Source organism: Perca fluviatilis, chromosome 21 (assembly GCF_010015445.1).
Source record: "Perca fluviatilis chromosome 21, GENO_Pfluv_1.0, whole genome shotgun sequence".
Lineage (NCBI taxonomy): Eukaryota > Metazoa > Chordata > Actinopteri > Perciformes > Percidae > Perca > Perca fluviatilis.
The window spans coordinates 16,790,971-16,814,112 of NC_053132.1; the positions used below are offsets into that span (position 1 = coordinate 16,790,971).

Consider the following 23,142-nt stretch of genomic DNA (forward strand, 5'->3'; position numbering starts at 1 on the left):
TTAAAAGATTATTGTCATGGTGACTGGATGGATGCCTAAAAATAAAAATAAAACCAAAAAACAGGACTTTCACCCAAGAGATCGCAGTTTGTGCCTCGTGTGAAATCAAAAGTCAACGTTGACTTATTTTAAGTTACGTATTTAACTGAGGTATAGGTACTTAGTTAATGTGAGTAACTATATAAGTTGTAGCCTAACAAATGTAGTTACTTAAACCCAAAGTACAACCTTTTCTTAAAAGTAGTAGGCTACCAATTCAATTCAGTTCAATTCAATTTTATTTATAGTATCAAATCATAACAGAGTTATCTCAAGACACTTTACAGATAGAGTAGGTCTAGACCACACTCTATAAATTCCAAAACCCCAACAATTACAGTAATTCCCTCAAGAGCAAGCATTAGCAGTGGCTATTGCGACAGTGGCAAGGAAAAACTCCCTTTTAGGAAGAAACCTCGGCAGACCCAGACTCTTGGTAGGCGGTGTCTGACGGGCCGGTTGGGGGTGTGATGAACAGTGGCACATAATAGTCACATTAAAGATAATGGAACAGTGACTTCGAAGGTCATCGTGGAAGTTCATGTCATGTCGGATGCGGCGGACGCGGCAGGACGCGGCAGGACGCAGCAGGATGCAGCCGGGAATTGCAGAGAATCGCAGAGCTATGCTCTGCGAAGAAGAAACATAAGGACTCCGGGGAGTAAACTCCCCAGAGCTAGGTTAGTACCAAACATTTCTGGGACAGGATGCATACAAAAGGAAACAAGTAGAGATGAGAGAGCAGCTCAGTGTGTCACAGGAAGGAAGGAACTTCCCCGGCAGTCTAGAATTATAATAGCATAACTAAGAGAGGCAGGTTAAAGAGAGGTGCCTGGTCGGGCTAGAACTCTCCCCAACCGGATCGGGCTGTACTGGCCTGCCTCCCTCTACTCTCGCTATATTATTGATTATATAATAAATAAAACTGATGACTACGAAGAGAAGCAGGTGGGCCGGTTAGGCGGACTCTGCAACTCCTCACTCCTTAACTATAAGCTTTATCAAAGTGGAGGGTTTTCAGTTTACTCATAAATGTGGTGCCGGTGTCTGCCCGACGCAAGGCCCCCAAAGTGGGAGCTGGTTCCACAGAAGCGGAGCCTGGTAACTGAAGGCGGCTTTGGCCCCATCTCTACTTTTAGAGACTCTAGGAACCACAAGTAGCTCTGCATTCTGGGGCGTGAGGCTCTACTAGGACAATAAGGTATTTTAGGAGCTCTTCTAGGTATGATGGTGCTTGACCATTTTGAGCTTTGTAGGTCAGAGGAGGAGATTTTCAATTCCTTAGATTTTACAGGAAGCCAGTGCAGAGAAGCCAATACAGGAGAAATATGATATATCTTCTCTTAGTTCGTCGTAAGAACACGTGCTGCAGCATTCTGGATCAGCTGGAAAGGGACTTATTTGAGCAACCTAATAGTAAGAAGGTAGTAGTCTGAAGTACAGTGATGGACTAGTTTTTCAGCATCGATTTGAGACAGGATTATTTAATTTTGGCAATGTTACGAAGATGGAAAAAAGGGCTGTTCTTGAGGTTTGTTTTAAGTGGGCATTGAAGGATATATCCTGATCAAAAATAACTCCTAAATTTCTGACAGTAGTGCTGGAGGCCAGGGCAATTCCATCCAGAGTAGCTATATCTTTAGATAATGAAGTTCGGAGGTGCGTTGGTGCCATCACAATAACTTCAGTTTTGTTTGAGTTTAACATCAGGAAATTGTGGGTCATCCAGGATTTTATATCTTTAATACACGCTTGAAGTTTAGCTAACTGCCCACTTTCGTCTGGCTTAATTGACAGATATAATTGGGTGTCGTCTGTGTAACAGTGAAAGTTAATTGAGTGTTTCCTAATAATATTACCAAGAGGATGCATATATAAGGAAAATAGAATTGGTCCAAGCACTGAGCCTTGAGGAACGCCATGGCTAACTTTAGCGTGCTTGGAGGATTTATCGTTAATGTTAACAAATTGGGATTGCTCAGAGAAATAGGACTTAAACCAGCTAAGTGCGATTCCTTTAATGCCAACTAAGTGTTCCAGTCTCTGTAACAGGATGGTATATTCAATAGTGTCAAATGCAGCACTAAGATCTAGTAAAACAAGAATGGAGACAAGTCCTTTGTCTGCAGCAGTTAGAAGGTCGTTAGTAATTTTCACGAGTGCCGTCTCTGTGCTATGATTCTTTCTAAATCCTGATTGAAAGTCATCAAATAAACTATTGCTATGTAGAAAATCACAACTGATTAGCAACTACCTTCTCAACGATCTTGGATAGAAAGGGAAGGTTAGATATAGGTCTATAGTTTGCTAAGACCTCAGGATCGAGGGTGGGTTTTTTCAGAAGAGGTTTTATCACAGCTATTTTAAATGACTGTGGTACATAACCTGTTAATAAGGACATATTGATCATATCTAGTAATGAAGTGTTAACCACGGGTAACGTTTCTTTGAGTAGTCTCGTTGGGATGGGTCTAAGAGACAGGTAGATGGCTTAGCTGAGGATATCTTTAACATTAATTGTTGACGGTCTATAGGATAAAAGCAGTCTAAGTATATGTCAGGTCTAGTCGTTCTTTCTAGCGGTCCTGCGTTTAAAGGTGAACCGTTAGAAGTTGAGGGCAAAAGGTGATAGATTTTATCTCTAATTGTTATAATTTTATCATTAAAGAAGCTCATGAAGTCGTCACTACTCAGAGCTAGAGGAATAGATGGCTCAGTAGAGCTGTGACTATCTGTCAGCCTGGTTACAGTGCTGAAAAGAAACCTTGGGTTGTTCTTATTTTCTTCTATTAGTGATGAGTAATAGTCTGATCTGGCCTTTCTTAGGGCCTTCCTATAGGTTTTGAGACTTTCTTGCCAATCCAAACGAGATTTTTCCACTTTGGTGGAACGCCATTTACTTTCGATGTTTCGCGAGATTTGTTTTAATTTGCGAGTTTGGGAGTTATACCAAGGTGCTAGTTTCCTTTGCTTCATCATCTTCTTTTTGAGGGGAGCAACGGAGTCTAAAGTCGTCCGTAGGCAGGTCGTAGCACCGTCTACAGATGTATCAATTTGAGAGGGACTGAGGTTAACATAAAGGTCATCTGTTCTGTTAAGACATGACAAAGAGTCAAATGCTGTTGGAATATCTTCCTTAAATTTAGCTATAGCACTGTCAGATAGGCATCTAGTGTAGAAGCTTTTATCTAATTTAGTATAGTCAGGTAGTAAGAATTCGAAAGTAATTAAAGAATGATCTGATAGTACCGAATTCTGCGGAAATATTATTAAATCCTCAATTTCAATACCATATGCCAGCAAAAGGTCGAGAGTGTGGTTAAAACAGTGCGTCGGCTTGTGCACACTCTGACTGAAACCGATTGAATCCAGTAATGAGTTGAAAGCAGTACTAAGGCTATCATTGTCAACGTCCACATGGATATTAAAATCACCTACAATAAGTACTTTGTCTGATTTAAGGACTAAACATGATAAAAACTCTGAGAATTCAGATAAAAATTCAGAATACGGACTTGGAGCCCTGTAAATAACAACGAATATAATTGGCTGTAATGTTTTCCATTTTGGATGTTGAAGATTAAGAATAAGACTCTCAAACGAGTTATAATTTAGTTTAGGATTAATTAACAGGCTTGAATCAAAGATGGCTGCAACTCCCCCTCCTCGGCCTGAGCCTCTAGGAATTTGAGTATTAATATGACTGGGAGGAGTGGCTTCATTTAGACTAACATATTCTTCATGGCCCAGCCAGGTTTCAGTAAGACAAAATAAATCAATTTTATTATCTGATATCAAATCGTTTACCAATACTGCTTTAGAAGACAGAGATCTAATATTTAATAGTCCACATCTAATTTTCCTATTTTGTTCTATCGTTGCAGTCGTTTTAATTCAAATTAGGTTGTTAAGTATAGCGCATCTTTTGTTTACCTTTGATTTAACCGATCTGAGCCGGGGGACAGACACCGTGCTTATTAGACTATGAGTGGGCGACTGCTCCAACGGAAGCACGGAGGGGCGCGTAGCACTGCACCTCTGATTACTAATATAGTACAAAGTAGTTTTGTTGCTTAAACCTAACCATACCATGGATGTTGAAAAAAGTGGCACCAAAGGGTTACCCAGAGCGCTGCAAAACGTGACGTTAAGGGGTCCTACTGACCGAAGGGCCGTATGTGACGAGTTGGGAGTGAGAAAGTGTTGACAGAAACCACTCTAAATGAACGCTAATGTAGGTCTGTATCTGCTGGATGTGTAAATAAGATACTGTCATGTTACCTTAAAAAGGTGATATGCATGTGTGGTTGACAACTTGTTTCGGCTGCCCCCATGTGGCTAAAATCAGTTATTGCAGGGCAGTTTCAAAATGTTTTGTTTGTTTAGGATAGAAAGATTAAAAAATAATGTTGGTCAATATGATGTAGTCATAAAATGGTACTCCTTTGGGCTTGGAAATGCTTGGCATCTGAGGGTCAGTGTGGAGGAGTGAGATTATCCAACACTTAAACAATATCCACATGCCTTCAAAAGGAGCAACAGAAGAAATTGGGCGTCCGTCATGAAGTGGACATTGCGGAAACTGGCCAACCATTAGCAGGGCAGCATTTTCTGCTAATGGCATGACTCACTGTGGCCCTGGAGGATGGACATTAAAGACGAGAGAGGAGGAAGAGGGGGGAGGGAGATGGAGAGATGATACCAGTGATGCTCTGCAGAGAAAAAGAACATGCAATATAATGACACTGAAATGAGATGCGGATGCATTCCAGCTTAATGCAGCGTCATCAACTTCCCCCAAATGTATTTTAAGTACTTTAAGTAACACTGGCAAAATAGTCGAAAATGATAACTACAGACAACCCCTGACGGAATCCCCACAATTATGCCTGTTAGGGGATAGGTCCCTCATGCCCCCAGGCTTTGCTATAACAGATTTTATTGTAAGTAAGTAAGTAAGTAAAATTTATTTGTATAGCACCTTTCACAGATAAAAATCACAAAGTGCTTCACAATGAAATGCAATTGTAGCTGCCAGAATCATTTTGCATAACTGGGAGAGTCCAAATAGACCAGACATTAAGGACTGGCTTAAACTTATGACAGAAATAGCAGCCTTTGAACTTCTGATCGAAAGGGTACAGAATATTCCAAGCAAAAACAGACAAGCATTGAGGTCTTTTCAATATAGTATTACCACTGACTTTTAGAGGGGAAATGGGGAATTTGTGGATAGGGGATGATTATGGATGTGTGTATGTAATGGGTATGAGGATGCTGCTCAGGTTCCTTTTTTGGCTGCCTTTTATTTGTTTTATTTCATCATTTTATTTTCTATTGTTTGTATTTTCAAATGTGAGATACATGTATTACATGGTGTTGCATTACCAAAATAAAAAATGTTGACAAAAAAAAACAACTACATTTTCAAACTTCACTCCAATGCATTATTCTGCATGGCAATATTCAACAGCTACTAGGCCATTACAAGTTTTCCCTCAACCTTCTAATTACTGCTTAATGATAGTAAGTTAGGAAGTTGTTGTGCATGTATTAGTGTACTTTAATATAAAGTGTTACCAAAAATATAAAATCACATTGTCATGTTTAAAATTCACAATTAGTCAAAATTAAAAATCGACAAACAAATAATTTTCTGCCTATTCCAAAGCATAAAGGTCCTATAATGATTATGTAATTGAATATGAAATGGTCCTTTCATTTTCAATGTCCAAATGAATCGCAAACTAGACTTAGATTTGAACTTGAATGATGTCTTTATTTGGGCTCATTTCTAATAACCATAATTTTCAATGTTCATTTGACTGAAACGCACCAATTGGAGAACATATTTTCAGCTCTGGTTTTTGGCCAGGGTTGCCATTGTCTGTTTGGTACGGTATAAGCTAATAAGGGTCTATTTCTTTGTACAGAGTTGTTAGAAAAGAAAAGTGCAGTTGTCTGAAATTGTAATACAATATTGTTATTGTCAGACCTGAGCTTCTGTAAAATACTATGAAAACATGTCAAAAGTAAAGACTACTCTAGAGCTATTCACAACAACAAAGTTAAGTTTAAAAAAATAAAAATAAACGAACATGACAATGAACATTAGGTAAAAGTATCTATAGTCATTAAGAAGGGCACAAAAACAAATGCAAACATTTTTTCCAACAAATTATCCCAATCCCAACCCAAATACAAAACTTGTGATAAATATGATTTTGTGGAACTGCAACAGTTTTTTATTTCCAGGAAACCTTATTTACATTACTTTAGAGCCCCGTTTAAAGGGCTTTACACTCAAAATGGGAGTAAAATTACATTTGAGTGTGGAGTCATTTTAATGGCGACAACCCAACAATCCGTTGCACCACAGGTGGGCGAGGCTGTCAAACAGAATAGGGGATTTTTGACTCAAACAAGGATGAAACTGTGGCGATAAGCCAAAAAGGAGGTCTGCTAAGTCATCTAGACTCAAAAGCAGAAAGCAGTTTGGGTGAAAAGCTGACAGACAATCTGGGGCAGGCCAGTGAACAGATAGGGGAACCCAATAGGAGTTTGTAAAATCTATAGTTCAATTATTTCACACACACACACACACAATCACGCACACGCACACGCCTTGGGCTCACTGTGATTCAGTTCCTCTTTAGGAATTTGATTTCTTGCTTAATTTGTTTGAGAATTTTGATCATTAACAGACACAACAACGTGCTACTGCATTATTACGAAATTTTCAAGACTCAGGAAATGCAGGATTGGACCCAAACGCAGACAAAGAGACAGACAGGTTCGGTTCAGCGATTTAATGTCAAAGTTAAGGTATATATATATATATATATATATATATATACATGCTTACAAGCAGGCACAGGAATCATGAGGCAGGTAAGGGTCAAACTTTGGTCAACTTTGGTTGTTTTAAAGCGCTTAACAAATAAAGTTGGACTGGATTGGATAGCAACTCGCACCTGCGCTTCCTCTCTCGATCAAACATCTGTATGATGCGCGCGCTATACGGGCGGATGAAAAAAAACACAATCAGCGACTCGCTCTCTGAGGGAGGGAGGGAGGGAGGAGGGAGGACAGAGCCAGAGAGAGTCCACTGATCGATCAGCCCAGCCTAGTCCCAAGAGAGATTGAAGCTTCAGAGGAGAAACAACGGTGAGCTTTGTTTCAGTGCTCTTGGCTTTTGGGATGGTTAGGAGGAACCGGATGCAATTAGAAACGAGGAATGTCTCTGTTTTCTCCAAATGAGAAGTATTCTGAAAATAATGGAGCGGTTTTATTTTGCAGTGACTGGAATGGAGTTGGGTCTTCTGCTGTGGATGCTTTTGACCTTAACGGGAAGCACATCAGCGGTGCCAGAGCAGTACAGTACAGCAGTGGTGAGTAGTTTTAAAGAGAGAGAGAGAGAGAGAGAGAGAGAGAGAGAGAGAGAGAAACATTTAATTGTAGGCTATCTAAACTCTACATTGTTGTAATTGTGTAAGCCCGTTGTGTTATTGAGTGCCTATTTACTTGGCATCAATTTACTGCTTGCATGTGTTCTACCTTTCACATGTGAATATGTGCCGTGCCTTTCTTTGCATCAGTCTTACACAGACTTCTCTCTGATTGATATATGAGCAGGGTGTCACAAAGGAAATTACATGTAGCAAAGTATCGTATACCATGTATCGTGAAAAAATGCTGCCCCGGGCAGCTGGGTTCTCCCATACCAAAAAATGCTACTGTGGTGCACAATGTCCATATGACTAATAAGCTTTATGAAAAACAAAAGAAAAGGCATCCTATCTATAGTTTGACCATTTGGAAGAAAAAATACAACCCTAATTGGTGATTATTATTATATTTTTGTTGCAGTTTACACTTAAGACATTACAATAAATTGATTTTAGTTTGGAAATCTGCATACTTCCTAGGTTCACTTCCTCAGAGAGATTTTTGCTCAATTTGCACGTAAACGTTAGTGTGTCATGTGTAAGAACAAAACAATTCAGTTTCTCTTCTGTCACCATCATCATGTCTGGTCTGCGTCCCGTATGATGTTGCTGGTGTATGGGGCTGCATGTGCATGACAATCTGAAATCATACAGCTTAATAAGAATAAGGTTACCTGGCCACTTTGTAAAAATTCAATATTATCGGTCAAAAAAAAGTAACTCCAGAAAAAAACTGAACTTGCTAGAAACAATTTGTTTTGTTGGAAATAAAATATAAGGACTGCGTAGAAAATGAAATGATTTCAGGTGGAGATGTTTTGCAGTGTGAAACCCCCAAAAGACAACTGTTGAGAGTGAGCCAACACCTTTTCCTTTCAACTGCAACTACAATAGAAGGGTGGAGGCAATGCAAGAGGAAGGGTAGAGTTCAGAATCACTTTTAGGAACTGACTTTGCTTGTTTTGACATAGATACATGCTTAACAGGAATATACCACACCAGATTAATCGTCTTTTTTCACATCCAGTCCATTCTCTATTCAGTTGTTCTGAATAGAACAAATTGTCAATCGTACACTGCCTTTATGCCATCAAGCGGCTCACTCAACAAGGACAGGATGATGTAATATTAATGAGTAAAAAAGGCTGGCCCAATGCATTGTGAGAAACGTTCTGGGTGTGATCTATAGTAAAAAATAGCCTCCACATGACATCAGCATTTGCCTGTAATCTTGAAGTCAACTCTACTCAACTGTTACAACTATTATTTCTATTCATAGTTGTATTATCTTTATTGTTACTATAAGTGCCATGGCGCATCATGCCAACTGCTACATGGCAGCCCACCAAGAGCCAGAGTCTGTCTGATGTCTCGCCACTGTCACACCAAATGCTTGCTCGTGGGAAATTGTTGGGTCTTTGTAAACTATAGAGTGTGGTCTACTATCTGTAAAATGTCCTGAGATAACTCCTGTTGTTATTTGACACTATAAATAAAATAAAATTGAAATTGAAATTGAATTGAACTTGGGTTAGAGGTAGATTTCAGCGATACTGTTGGTTCACTGTGGTTAGGAATGTGTTAATGGTGAAGGTTATGGTTCATTGTTCATTGGCCCTCATCCTGTGCTGTGGTTATCATTTCTGAGAAACAACAGATGACCAAATGTCCTCTGGTTTCCTTGTTTTCTGTGCAGGATTGGTTGAGCAGGTATGGCTACCTTCCTCCTCCTGACCCACGCACAAGTCAACTGCAGACTAAAGACGGGATTGAGAAAGCAATTCGTGTCATGCAGAGATTCGGCGGGGTCCAGGAAACCGGGGTGCTCGGTAACTACCGCTCAACATGAAACTATCAGGAAAATATGAGATTTCACATATCCAAGGCCACATGAGGTCAACTTCCTCTAATCTGCTCTTTAGTTTCAGCATACACTATATGTGATCATCTTCTCTTTCAGACAATGCAACCCTTAAACTCATGTCCACGCCTCGATGCTCTCTCCCTGATATTGTGGGTAATGAGGACATGCTGAGGAGGAAGAGGAGGAGGAAAAGATACGCCCTGTCAGGCCTTAAGTGGCACAAGACAGACCTCACATGGAGGTGTGTGTCCTGTCATGCATGTTACATTGTGGCTTTATATCATCCCTGTATGAATCATCAAGCTTTGTGTATCATTCACAATTGCGTTAGGTTTTTCTCCTTACATTTGTAAAAATGACAGCCGTTACATCGGATTCCAAACAAGATTTGAATTATACCCAAAGTATGTTTGGTTTTGATGACAACAATGTTATTATATACCTTAATAGAGGAAGGTTTTTGGGGAAGTGTACTGTTTTCTGTTCTTTTCATCCAAAGTCACACAATCTTATCAATACCTATTTACATAACAGGCATTAAGAAAAGAAAGACAAGATATAATAAGACATGTTTAAATAGTAAAATAAAATAATTATGGTGCTATTTAATATTTTTCTTACGGTTGAAAAGTGTCATCAAAGGAACAAATGCCTTTGTCCATCATTAAATACTCTCAGACTTTCCTACCTTGTTAGTCTAAAGACAATTCATTTCTACTGAAAAAAAATATGTTCACAAGAATATTGTTTTTATTTTTAGAAAGGCTCAGTCATTTCCTAAAAAGGCTGCATTACTCAGTGCACAATATGTGTGAGCATTTACAGCAACAGGACGGTGTATGCGGTGTACCACAGTGTCCACTTTCAAAGTAATGATAGAAACTTGTCACCCAGTGCAGTTTAGACATTGGTGTGTTTATAACAGTTTTGGACAACAATGCAGCTCTGTGGCACAAAGTATTTATATACACAATTAGCTATATCAAGTTTTGGCTACACAGGCTATACTAGTTTCATTGTTGGTTTTGGTCTTTTTATTGGATCTGTTTTTAATCAGAAAAACAAAGAATATGGCCAGATTTATCCTTTAACTTTGTATTAAGCAGGAAAAATAGCATAATTCTCGAAAAGCAAAATATCCCTTTCAGTTGTGGAAATTGTAACTCTTTTAAAAACTCAATCTCGATGAACTTTGGAACATTGTAAAGAGTTTCAGAGAATAATTAAAACATAACAGTCTACAACTATTCTTGTCTGCAGTGTCCACAGCTACCCATCAGCCTCCCTCTCACCCAACATGCCTGACACTCTGGTGGACACTATCCTGACTCACGCCTTCAAAGCCTGGAGCGACGCTGCCCCCTTGACTTTCCGTCGGCTGCCGGGCGACAGCGGGCGGACGGCAGCTGGAGGGGACATCAGAGTGACTTTTGCCCGCTTGCTTCACAACGATGGGTACCCTTTTGACGGGCAGGGTGGCACCCTGGCCCACGCCTTCTTCCCCGGCAGAGATGAAGTGGCGGGTGACACACACTTTGATGATGATGAGATCTGGAGCTATGGAGGTATGATTGAAATCATGATGGATAGATTTATGATGACTAGAAGACCTGTTATCAATATCAGTCTGTACAGTGATAATGAAAAAGTGGTCCATTGTGATTAAAAAAAGGAAACCTTGGTGAATAAAGCAAAAGAGGTAAAGACGTCTGCCTATTCAGTGACATCAAACCTCCAAATCGTGGTTGTTTATGTGTTCCAGCAACACTTTTTCTTCACACTTCCTCAGGTCTCAGCAGTGGCAGCACAGACCTGTTCACAGTTGCAGTGCACGAGTTTGGCCACGCGCTGGGCCTGTCCCATTCCTCCACTGATCCGTCCATCATGAGGCCGTACTACCAGGGTCCTGTGGGAGACATTCAAAACTTCCGGTTGGCCCTGGACGACAAGCTGGCCATCCAACAGCTTTATGGTCAGTAACCTGTTGGACTGACTACAATTTGGATCAGAGTACAGAGTACAGGGTATCAGTGTCACTGATAAGTATGTACAGTATTAATTGATATGTGGTGTTTTTCATGTCTGTTTGTCTGATATTAAATCTTAGTTTAAAGATGAAAACGTAACCTCTTGTGCGGTGCTTAGAATGGCTTATGTATATTCTCGCAGTTGTCAGATGTTGCAGTCCTCCAACTGCTTTGTTCTATGGTTTTAATTTGGCTAATGAAAATACTGACATAAACAGAGAGGACATCTGAGGCTGATATGAATGTCATTAGTTTTGTAGGTAGAACTAAACTGCATGGCAATCCATCCGATAGTTGTGACAATAATTTCCAGTCAAAGTGGTAGACCAGCCAACCATCAGGCAGACTAAAATTGCTATTACCACGCCACTAACATGGCTACAAATCTCCCTGAGTTTCCTTTTTGCCTTAAATCCTGTCCAGGATTCAAGATTCAAGATTCAAAATCCTTTATTAATCCCACAATGGGGAAATTCACACTGTTGAAGCAGCAAGGGATAGGAGGAAAAGTACAAGACACAGATAAACCAACAAACGATAGTAAAATGTATTTACAATATTGCACAGTCACATTTTTCTTCTTCTTCACATTACTAAATTTATTTTGGTATAAAATGCTTACTGTCCATGTAAACATGACCACTGTAGTAGGCAATGGCCATCCTACAATAATGGAGTACATTAAAGTGGCTCTGAAAAAAGTAATGTTGATGACCATCATTAATATTACTTTTTCATTATTGTATATGTGATGATAATTTGTATTATAGTAAGTAAAGGTTTAAGAAAATTCTTAAATGTTAATTTTTCATTGCAAGTGAATTACATTATAGCTCAATGAAGGATATAAAAGGCAAAATAACCCAATCAAGATGGCTAAAAGAAACCCTGATAAAATGGTTTACTGGTCTGGAAATAATGTAATAATAATGGTTTCCTTCCTTGTCTTAAATATAAAGTGTTTGCATCCTGTGTGTCAAGCTCCCCTGGCTATTGAAGAGAATGTGGGTTGCTTGCAAAATGTTTGTAGTGCTGTCATCAGCTTTCACCGCCTCTTCAACATTGTCTGCTGTTGCCACTCTGTTGTAGGTGTGAAGGATGGGGGACCACAGGGGGGTGTTGATCCTGACCTCCCACGCCTGCCCAGTCCACCTCCTCCAAGACCAACACAGCCGTGAGTAGAGTAGAGCCACAGGAAACAATAAAAACTACTGTACATCCATCCAGACGATAAGCACTTATCATTTGCATTTACAAACTATGAATATCCCATCAATGCACAGTTTACTCATAAATGATGATGAGTATAAGACCAGTGGATTCAGATGAAAGCCTTCTGCTTAATCCTCACTGTGACAGTTTGGTCTTGTTTCGCCCTCTAGTGAGTCTTTATTAAACTACATCCTGTGAAATATAATTTGACACAAGTTTTATCTTCTTCTGTTCCAGTTCTGACCCCTTAATCAACGAGCGCTGTCAGGGAGGCTTTGACGCAGTGGCAAATATCAGGGGAGAGGTTTTCTTTTTTAAAGGTAAACATCAGGGATGCACAAAATAGAGAAATTTTACAAAATAAAAATGTACTTTCAAATCTCCCAAATCATTTTTTACATTGTCCATTTAACCCTAGTGTTGTCCTCAGGTCAAATTTGACCCATTGTCTAAATGTATATATCAGAAATATGGGTTTCTTTTTAACTACCTAATTTGGATTACCCAAAAAATAACACAGATGATTCATATACAACGCGCTTCGCAAGTACAACAAAAGATCGGATCTCTACTTTCATTGAATTGTGGGTGTTTTCTTAAATTTTTTAGAATTAAAAAAAAAAACTGAAACTGAAACCCAACTGAGCGTTGACCCTTCTGTGATTATCCTTCCTTTAAAATTAGTCTAAATTCATAATTTCTGCATTTTTAACTCAAGAATTATGTATAATTCCCTATAAATGAGTTTTTCTATTGACCATGAATTCCAAAAATAAGTAATAAGTGTAAAACTAGTTATGAGTTGGTGTTGGTGGTGTTTATATATGGTAGTGAAAAGAAGCGCTAAACATCAAAAAAGCGCCAAAAAACATTGAATAAAGCGCCAAAAGTGTTGGAAAAAAGAGACAAAAACGTCAGAAAAAGTGTTGATTTTCAGTTTTGGCCGGGAGGACGAGATGGTTGAATGGAAGACAACACAAGGGTTAAGAAAACGATATTTAGAATTGGCTAGTATTTTAGTTTCATACATAGACTCCTCTTTATCATCTGTAGTGTGTGTGTGTCTGAAGTGACACGTCATGTTCACTTGCTTCTCTTGGAAAGGTGAACAGTTCTGGAGAACTAAGCGAGACGGGTCTTTGGTGTCCCTCAATCCGGCTCAGATCAAAAACTTCTGGTTCGGCCTCCCGCCAGGAACCAACAAGGTTGACGCCGTGTACGAGAGAAAGAGCGACAGCAGTATCATCTTCTTTATTGGTAAGAAAATAAATCGTGCAGTTGTGGGCATGAATGGTTCTTCTCACGTCTTTGTTGGATATTATTTGAAGAAATGTTAGCATGGTCCCTGTAGAACAAGAGCTTTGTTAAACTAATAATGTCAAGTAGGAATCATTGCATTGCATTGCAATACCAACCACCCTTGAAACACAAAACGTTTACAAACTTGTTTCAGACAAGTCGATTCTGAATTCCCGCACTTTCCTTCGTCTGTCCAGGATCTCAGTACTGGGTCTTTAAGGACACAGTGGCTAAGAGCGGCTACCCTCGGCCCCTCTCCGAATGGGGCATGAGGACAAAGAGCGGGGTGCTGGTGGACAGGGTGGACGCAGCCTTCATCTGGGCCCACAACGGCAAGACCTACCTGTTCAGCGGTGGGGAGTTTTGGAGGTTCGACGAGAGCCGTAAGGGCGAACAGGTGACCAAACAGCCAGAGTCGGGTTACCCGCGGGACAACAGCCTCTGGGTAGGAGTGCCCACCCACATGGATGACATCATCAGCTGGGGAGAAGGTAACATAAGCACCCATCGTGTTCAAAGGCATAAATATGTGATGAGAGTTTCTGGCACAAGTGCTAGTTAAATAAACAAAACCACTGAGGTTTTTTTTAAGGGTGATGGCATTTTGGTATGGAAGGTATAAAGTGTTCAAGCAATGGAAAAATAATTGATCTTAAATTAGAAATCACTATTATCCTGGCTGCTGCTGCTCTTTAGGAGATGCCTACTTCTTCAAGGACAACCTTTACTGGGTGCTGCAGAACGGAGGACTGAACCAAGCTGTCGTCACTCCTAAATCCATCGCTGTAGACTGGCTCAGATGTCCAGCTCCTCCGCCTGCAACCTCCAGTCCTCAATCCCCAAAGGAGTGCCTCTGTGACTTGAATGCATCATCACCATTTCTAAGAGGCAGCTGGCTCCTCCTGATCTTTGTTATATTGGTAATTAATGAATTTCTTAGAGAATAGATGGATGGAATTTGTTTGAAACCTAGTGGCTGTTTATATACTGCTTCTCTTGTTCCACTGGAGGGTAATAGAGGCTCTTTACATCATTATACTCACAGTACATTACAAGCCACAAGCTGTTTCAAAATGTTAAATATCCACCTGATACTTTAACATAAGGCCAGTGTCACTGCAAATACTTTCCCTCTTTCAGAACATATTGCTGACCCATGAAAATTGTCCGCTCGTGTCCGAAATCACTCACTACTCACTTTTAGCCCACTATATATAGTGAGTAGTGAATGGGTGAATGATTTTGGACACGATTTTTTTGCATCCTTCAGCCATCCTGCTATAGAATTTCACCCCCTCCATTTTCCAAAGTATTTGGATTACAGAGCCTGTACAGGATAACACATGGAAATTCAACACAGAAATCCAGCACACAGGCTGCTATCTCATAATGAGGCTCTACACAACCACAGGCCACACAAACATACTGAAGTACAACTGTCAATTTCTTTATCAGATTTTTTGAATTCAGACATAGCCTACATACAGTACACTGCAGTACAAACAGAAATATGGTAAATTATACTTATTAGACTGGGTTGTGTTTTTTTGTTGCCCCATTTTTATATTTTTGAGTTTGATGTTGTACATGTAACTGGTTTTCACTCACTAACACGTGAATGATCAAGAACAAAAATAACCTTTTTATTGACGATCAAGCTGATTTTATTTTCTTGACAGTATTAATGCAACAGTTCTGCAAACAGAGATGTGGACTCAGCAACAGGTACTCAGTCAGGCGGGGGCAATCTAAGTAGGCGGGGGGGCTAGGGTTATGAGATATGTTGATGACTAAAAAAGTGCAAAATTACTGCACAGAAGTAGCCGTTGTGACAATTTTACACATTCAAGCTTAATTTTCTTCATATTTTAGTTATTTTACACTGATTTAATTACTATCATGTTACAAACAATTATGTTATTCTTGTATTTTATTATTTTAATTTCTATTTGAATCCATCACTGTGATCCTTTTGAGGGGGAGCTGTCCAGATGTAATGCAGTAAATCATTCTTAAAGCTAGTAGAGTTTAGGGATTTTCGATTCAAATGTAATGTTTTTTTTCTCAGGTTAGGCCAAATGTAGTTACTATAATGCATTGGTATGTATGGAAAAAGAGTTCTAAATATTACTTTCCTCTTGGTGTGTCTTTGAAAATGATCTCTTGATCTCAGCACCTTCAGAAGCAGCATTATTCAAGACTCACATTCCATGATACATCTTGACAATAGAGTACATGTTGATCTCCAGTTACAGCCTTGTACCCAACCTAGAATACTGATTGGTATCTTCATTTGCAACACCACATCCTCTGAGACATGACGTACTAATCTTAGTGACATTGAATCTGACACTTCACAGCAGGTCAGAAGTACAATGACACAAAATTGTCGTTTAGCCGTGTTGGTTCACATTTGTCTTCTGACTCACTGGTTAAGATGGATTGCTATAAGAACAAGCAGCTCTGCTGTTACAGTAAACTCCCTGGAAGACCAAAGTAAAGTGATGCATAATGAGTACTGAAAACTTGATTTAACATTTAAATATGACAATGAGTTACTTTGCTTCAAACTTCACACTGACATGAAAAATTGTGCATGCTTACTTCAAAGGCTTTCATCTTTTTTTTTTTTTTTTTTAACATGGAATAAATTTTGTCATCTAGTTAACCATTAAATCTTTAGTTCGAAGCACATTCAAGTTATTCAAGTGAGTTACAGGTTGCGTAGGAGTATTTATTTTTTTCTTCAAGTGGGAAATGTCTAGATAAGCTCTAAGTTGCTGAGGAATGACAAACACTTGCATCCTCACAGATGTCACTTATAAAGAAGATAAGTGACTTAGAAGTAAAGTTTGATCATGCTACATCTGAACACCTGAACTCTAACGCATGATCAGATGCTGATAGAGTAAAGGATAAAGAATGAAAAGCCCTCTATCAAGGACTGTTCTAGTTTGAGGATTAGCGTTACTGACACCAAAATTGAAATAAAGTAAAAAATAAAAAAAAAAGTGTGATCTTTGAAGTAAAGTACACTTTGTTCAATAAATACAACAGGCTTTTATGCCATCTAATGTTTTTTTTATGCCATCTAATGTTTTGTGAACTATGAGGTCAAGTCCTCTCAATAACACCTCCTCAAGTGGTTCAAGTTCAGCCCAGGTGCAACAATAGGGATCAAATTTGACACTGTTACATAATGCCATTTAAAAAGAAAAGAAAAAAAGTTGACTCTGATACATGTTTGATCCACATTATTACAGTAAACATGAATGACGAAAAGAGATTGACACAAGATAATTTTATTTAAAAATTTACTTATATTATTGTAATAAATAATGTTGTTCATTCAATTGACTGACACGTCAAATCTTCATTACACCCACCGAATGAGTGTTCTGCTTGGCAACATAAAATAAGGTCCAAAATAAGGGAATATAAAAATCTAATTGAAAATGAAATCCTATTCTGCAACATTTATTTGTACAGACTTGAGTTGTAACTCTCTAGACAGATGCATGCCGGCAGATTGTAATGCAACTTAATACTTACACACTCAAAATTACATTGCTAATTCTAAACTCCCATTACCACCCAGTGAACTTAGTGCATGTGCATATCTTTTTTCAGGCACCTGAATGCAGCTTTGGCAGTGCAGAAACAGACAATGAGCTGTGCTTCAATTCTCAATATAATGTTCTAAATTCTTGTGTGAATCATGTCTAACATACATCTAGAGGTGCAATCATGCATACAACTGATTAAAACTCTAATAATGAATAAATAATTGTTTACAGAAACATTATGATGGACTACCACATCAGAGCGAGGCAGCCATATGTTAACAGTATTAATGCATCATCACAAGTGCAAGTACTTTAAAGTAAATTATGGCAAAAAAGGTGTATTTTCATTGCAAAGAGATTTATCAGCAACACAATAAGTTGCTGAGACACCACCACCTTTCATGGCCCTAACTTCTCCCAAGAACCAGGCTCAGAGCCATCAGAACCAGAGAGTAGCAGGCTTTGGAGGTAGAGCTGGCAGCCTGTGTTGTGACACGTTGCGCTGGCTGGATGTTTCTGTAGACATTGGTTAGAAAAGGTGATGTGCTGTTGGAGATGCGTACCGTTTTGCTGAAGAGGTCAATCTGGAAACAAGATGTGAAACACTGTTAGAGCAATTGTGCTGACTGGTCCTGGTCATTGTGCTTAAAGGTCCCATGGCATGGAAATTTCACTTTATGAGGTTTTTTTAACATTATTATGAGTTCCCCCAGCCTGAAGCCAGTGGCTAGAAATGGTGATAGGTGTAAACCAAGCCCTGGGTATCCTGCTCTACCTTTGAGAAAATGAAAGCTCAGATGGGCCGATCTGGAATCCTGAAAACCAAGGTTACCTCCCCTTTATCTGCTTTGCCTGCCCAGAGAATTTGGCCCACCCATGAGAGAGAGACATCATGGCTTTCAAACGAGCAAAGTGGCAGTTGGTCAAGGCCACACCCCCACCCTCCACCTTGGCCCCGCTCTCTCCTCCTCAATAGCTACAGACACAGAAATGGCACATCCTAAGGAAAGCTCATTGTGGGACTGGCTCTAGTGGCTGTAATTCTGCACCAAGGCTGAATTTCAGGAAAGAGACTTCAGATACAGTATTAGGGGACCACTAAGGTCTATATAAAAGCATCCAAAGAGCACCATGTCATGGGACCTTTAAAGGACAATTCCGGCGCAAAATTAACCTAGGGGTTAATAACATATGTGTACCGAGTCGAACGTTCTCTGGGATCTGTTGTCATGCTAAAAACCTGGTTAGCTGCTAACGCTAGCTAGCAGATGGTAAATTGCTATTTTATACCACTAACAAGGCTCAAAATAGCACCACACTTCAACGGTAGCATAATGAAGGTCCCTACGTGTTTGTACATGTACAAACTGAAGCGAGAATTCTGTGAGTGTACGGACAGTTAAAAAGATAGATTATAAAGACAATAGCGTTCATGTTTACATGCAGGCGCCATCTTGGAAAACAGTCATGACCAGTCGATTCACGAACACTGTGTTTGAGCTATGTTACTGGTTACTGGTTGCACGGCATTCGTCGTTCGACTGCTCATGACTGTTTTCCCATTTTGAGCCTTGTTAGTGGTATACTGATTTACCATCTGCCCCGAAAGCTAGCGTTAGTAGCTAACCACTGGTTTGCAGTAGCTTGTTTAAAGCTAGAGACGCATTGACGCAGTGAATCGATTAGCATGAAAACAGATCTCAGAGAATGCTCGACTCTGTACTCATATGTTATTAACCCCTAGGTTAATTTTGCGCCGGAATTGTCCTTTAAAGACACACCAGGAAAAAAACAACTCACCACGTCTTTGCTGACTTTTATTGTGTCCTTAAACACAGTCCAAACCACAGCCTCGCGGCAATTGGGGGTGGTCAAGGAGCCAAGGTAGCGGTAATACTTTGTGCGATCCACCCCGGTCAGGAGATCATCCAGTGAAATTCCAGCTAAAACTGTAACATGTTCCCCTAAGGACAGAAACATGAACTCTGATGAGACTGGAACTTTTACAAATTTTTTTAAAGATTTCTTTTGGGGATTGCCTGACCTTTATTTGATAAAAAGCTTGAAGAAAGGAAAGGGGAGAGAGAAGGGGAACAATGTGCAGCAAGGGCCATGGATCGGACTCGAACCTGGGCCACCGCGTTAAAGACCGAGCCTTAGTATATGGGGCCCATGCTCAACCAGGTGAACTACCAGGGCACCCAATACACATTTTATTCAAACACATTGGATCAACTTCTCCATAAGAAAAGAGTCAAGTATCTCCTTACCGCTGTTTGAGATGTTTGTCAGGTAGGAGCTCAAGGTGTGCCAGCTTGCGGGTTGGCCAGTTGCATTACCCGACATTTCCTGTAAATTGCACACATTGTCATTAGGCTCAATCGTTTGGAACAAATGCTCTATGGGAGGGTGTGGCTTACAGTGGAGTCACACATTCAATGAAAGAGAACATCCTAAAGTTTGCAGTCCAACAGGGGCAAGAAAAGGAAATAAGTAGCATTTGACATGTTACTTACTGAGGTAAAGAAGTGGATAATACATAGAGCAATGAGATTTGAGATTGATAAATTAAAAGTATTTTGGTGTTGAAACCTTGAAATGCATCTTTTCTCACCTCAATCAAGAAACCAAGAGCAGCAAGTCCTGTAGAGTCTGCAACAGCCTGAGTTGTGTTCTGATTATAGGATGCCTTGCTGTTTACAATGTGTAACTGGGGGAGTCAAGTAAAGAACAAATATTTGGTAAGACTTCATAATACTTACAGGGTAATAAGCAACCACTTACTGGGTAAGTCCTACATTTAAGTACAGTACAGCCTCTGAAGTTGTTTTGAGTTGTTCTGGATGAATAGACCTCTGCTCATGTTGAAGGTGGGCGTTTGATGGAAATGTATTAGGTCACAAATCTTCATTTACCAATAAGAATGATGAAGCTGTAATGTATAATGTGTCAGGTGCAACAACGCTAACAAGAAAATCAGGAAGATGTCAAATCAATCAGTCTCTACACAGCCACACAGTCCTGGGAGGAGGTCCAATCAGCCAAATTAACTGAAAACACCTGCGTGACTGTTGATGGCCTTTATTAAGTAGCCTACCAGTAGGATCCATTAAGTATTTATATCTGTATTCATACGACGATATTACACTGTAGGTGTCAGGCAATTATCTTGTAAGTAGCAGGCTGTCTTATAAAGTATTACCAAATAATTTAATATAATTTAATATGGCAAAACTAACGTATAGCTTATCATGAAACATTAATGGCTACCTCCATGGGATAGCGCTTGCCGTCCACGGTGTGCTCGGAGCCGGGGACAGAGGTGCCATTACCCCAGTGAAAGTGGAACTGCAGGCTGTCGTAGTCCTCGGACAGACCTCCTCCTGAAATCCTCACACCGCTGCCGAGGAAGACTTTGACTGGAAGAGGTTGGGAAAACAGAATGGACCATTAAGTCAAAACCCCCTACAATTCCAGAATGGTAATAACAGAAAATTATAAATTCAAAGGAAATTATTCAAAAGCTCAATACTTTCTTCCTCCATAACCAAATACAAGTAAAGCATCTGACACCATTTAATAGGGTTTCTGTCCACAACCCACTCCTCACCTGAGGTCGCGTGTTTTCGATAATTGTCATGGTGGATTTGCTGCTGTAGTTATGAAAGGTGAATGCAGTCAGACTGGAGTCAACTTGGGCAGATGCTGAGACGATGTTAATGGGCGACTGCCGGCTGCCATTGTGCAATATTAGCAGCAATGGCTGGCCAAGTCGTCTGATCTATAAATAAAAACAAGACTTTATGCAGGATCGCTGCAGAGTAGCAGCGGTGAAGATGTTAACATGATAATGTGGCCTTTTAAAGATTAACGGAGAGTAGGCTATACTCACTGCAGCCTGGCTCATTATAACACCAGTCTGGAGAAGAAGAAAAAACGCATTTAGTTATTTCCATTCATCACAAACAATCCCAGTCTCACTGAAAAGCGTACAAATACTTCCCTAAACCCAACCGTTTATTAGTGTGTTTTTTCGGGTTGCTACAAAGAGACGTTAATCCAAAAACTCAATGTAGATTATAAATGAAACAAAAAAGTTCCAATACCTACCGATTGTACTTTACTCACAGCGGGAGCTGGGCACGAAGACGCACACAGTGACCGCAGCTACAATCCAGTTCATCTTAGAACAACAGACAAACAAAGTCACTCACCATTTTTTTCACCAATACAAATGAGCACCCACATTAAACTCTCGACAAGAAACCGCACTATAGCCATGCAAATGTCTGAATAGGAGAATAAAATCAACGTGTTTTAATTTTAGTGGATTTCAACACTAATGAAGCCAACTGAACTAATTACGCACACATTTTAAATATCATATGCATTTTTTACAATAATTAAAATAATCTCAAACGTATGCAAAATTTTAAAATGCTACTGGAAAGAAAACAACAGAGACCCCTCTTGTGCAAAAAAATAGTCAGTTTTAGACAATTGAAGGTCTTCTGGCCACAGCTACATGAGCTGAGAAGCAGAGTGTCCTACCTTTGACGCACCTGTTCTCTTCTCCACAGCTGTGGAATCTCTCATCATTTCTCTTTTTATTTGCTCAGCCCATACTCTAGCTGCTCAGAAACCGCCTCTATTGGTTGTTTCCTCAGAGGGAGAGGTTTTTTGTAAAGAGTTATATCACTAAAAGTTTGACCCATGACTTATAACAGGAAGTATACATCTGCCCGTATTGCTATAAAGGAACGTTCGGTATTTATGGAATGGAACACCGGAGGGTTTTTATGAAAAGATAAGGAGAACATACTGTATGAGTTTGTGACTGAAGGAGGCTCCGCTGTCTGCGCGCTGACGCACGGCACAGGTGCGCACCCGCCAAGCAAAACACGTTTGTCTTTTTGAGACTCTGCAGTTCTCCTGAGTGAAGCCGTCATGGAGAAATCGAAAAACTTCCGAATTTACGCCCTGCTTGCTGATGAGACCAACCGTGTGAGCCGAGACCTCTCCCGTGGTCTGAGCAGCGACAGCCCAGCAGGCAGCCCGTTATCCTGCCGCCGCGGGCCGCACAACTTCAAGGGATAATCCACAAACCGGGTGTCCTAAATCTCCCGCATCCAGGTCTCGCTTCAATTCCCGGCAGGTATCATGCCCCTATGTGCCCATTATCCGCGTTGGGTGGACAGCACCCCGCGTTTGCATACACCGGTTTCACACAACTTATCCGTGGCACTATCCACTCGCCATACACAGACCTACCCAGAGCAGAGCACCTAAAGGCAGTTGCCATGGCGGGATCCGCGCTGGTATCATGATGCCACGACTACTAGATCACAGCAATAAGTAGGCCTATATGATGAAATAAAAGGATTTTATAGACCGAAAATATCCAGACTTTAAAACACAAGAGAATTAGTACATACATATTGTTTATCCTGACCAGATTTAATTTTCTAATCACATCTGTCACTCAAGAACCGTTTTCCTTAATCAGTTTTTACAGTTTTTAATGAGCTCTGAAGAACCGCTGAGGTGTTGTAAACTCATTGAACACACTGACTGTCAAATAAAACTGCAGTTCATTTTTTTACTGAGTAAATCTACTGAAATGGCCACCATCTTGGAGGCCAGCAGACTCAACAAGCTGTTAAGTAAGGACAGTATGGGGATCCCGT

At 40.0% G+C, this 23,142-nt stretch overlaps 1 protein-coding gene and 1 pseudogene across 1 annotated transcript; one reads left to right on the forward strand and one right to left on the reverse strand.

Moving 5' to 3' along the window:
* Positions 1 to 7,116: 7,116 nt before the first annotated feature.
* mmp25b (matrix metallopeptidase 25b) lies at positions 7,117 to 17,308 on the forward strand. The gene is made up of 11 exons (XM_039788073.1): positions 7,117 to 7,206; positions 7,339 to 7,430; positions 9,184 to 9,316; positions 9,448 to 9,592; positions 10,612 to 10,916; positions 11,141 to 11,323; positions 12,468 to 12,552; positions 12,828 to 12,910; positions 13,695 to 13,847; positions 14,087 to 14,380; positions 14,586 to 17,308. Exons 2-11 carry the CDS (start codon positions 7,347 to 7,349, stop codon positions 14,834 to 14,836), a joined length of 1,716 nt encoding a protein of 571 aa, XP_039644007.1. The 5' UTR covers positions 7,117 to 7,206; positions 7,339 to 7,346; the 3' UTR covers positions 14,837 to 17,308.
* Positions 17,309 to 17,751: 443 nt separating this feature from the next.
* Positions 17,752 to 21,638, reverse strand: LOC120551020 (annotated as a pseudogene).
* Positions 21,639 to 23,142: the final 1,504 nt, after the last annotated feature.

Excerpts from the sequence above, each read along its gene's own strand:
- mmp25b (XM_039788073.1), top strand. The coding sequence starts at position 7,347 with ATGGAGTTGGGTCTTCTGCTGTGGATGCTTTTGACCTTAACGGGAAGC. Across the intron at positions 9,317-9,447 it reads CCAGGAAACCGGGGTGCTCG|ACAATGCAACCCTTAAACTC; the intron begins GTAACTACCGCT and ends CTTCTCTTTCAG. Across the intron at positions 9,593-10,611 it reads AAGACAGACCTCACATGGAG|TGTCCACAGCTACCCATCAG; the intron begins GTGTGTGTCCTG and ends TCTTGTCTGCAG.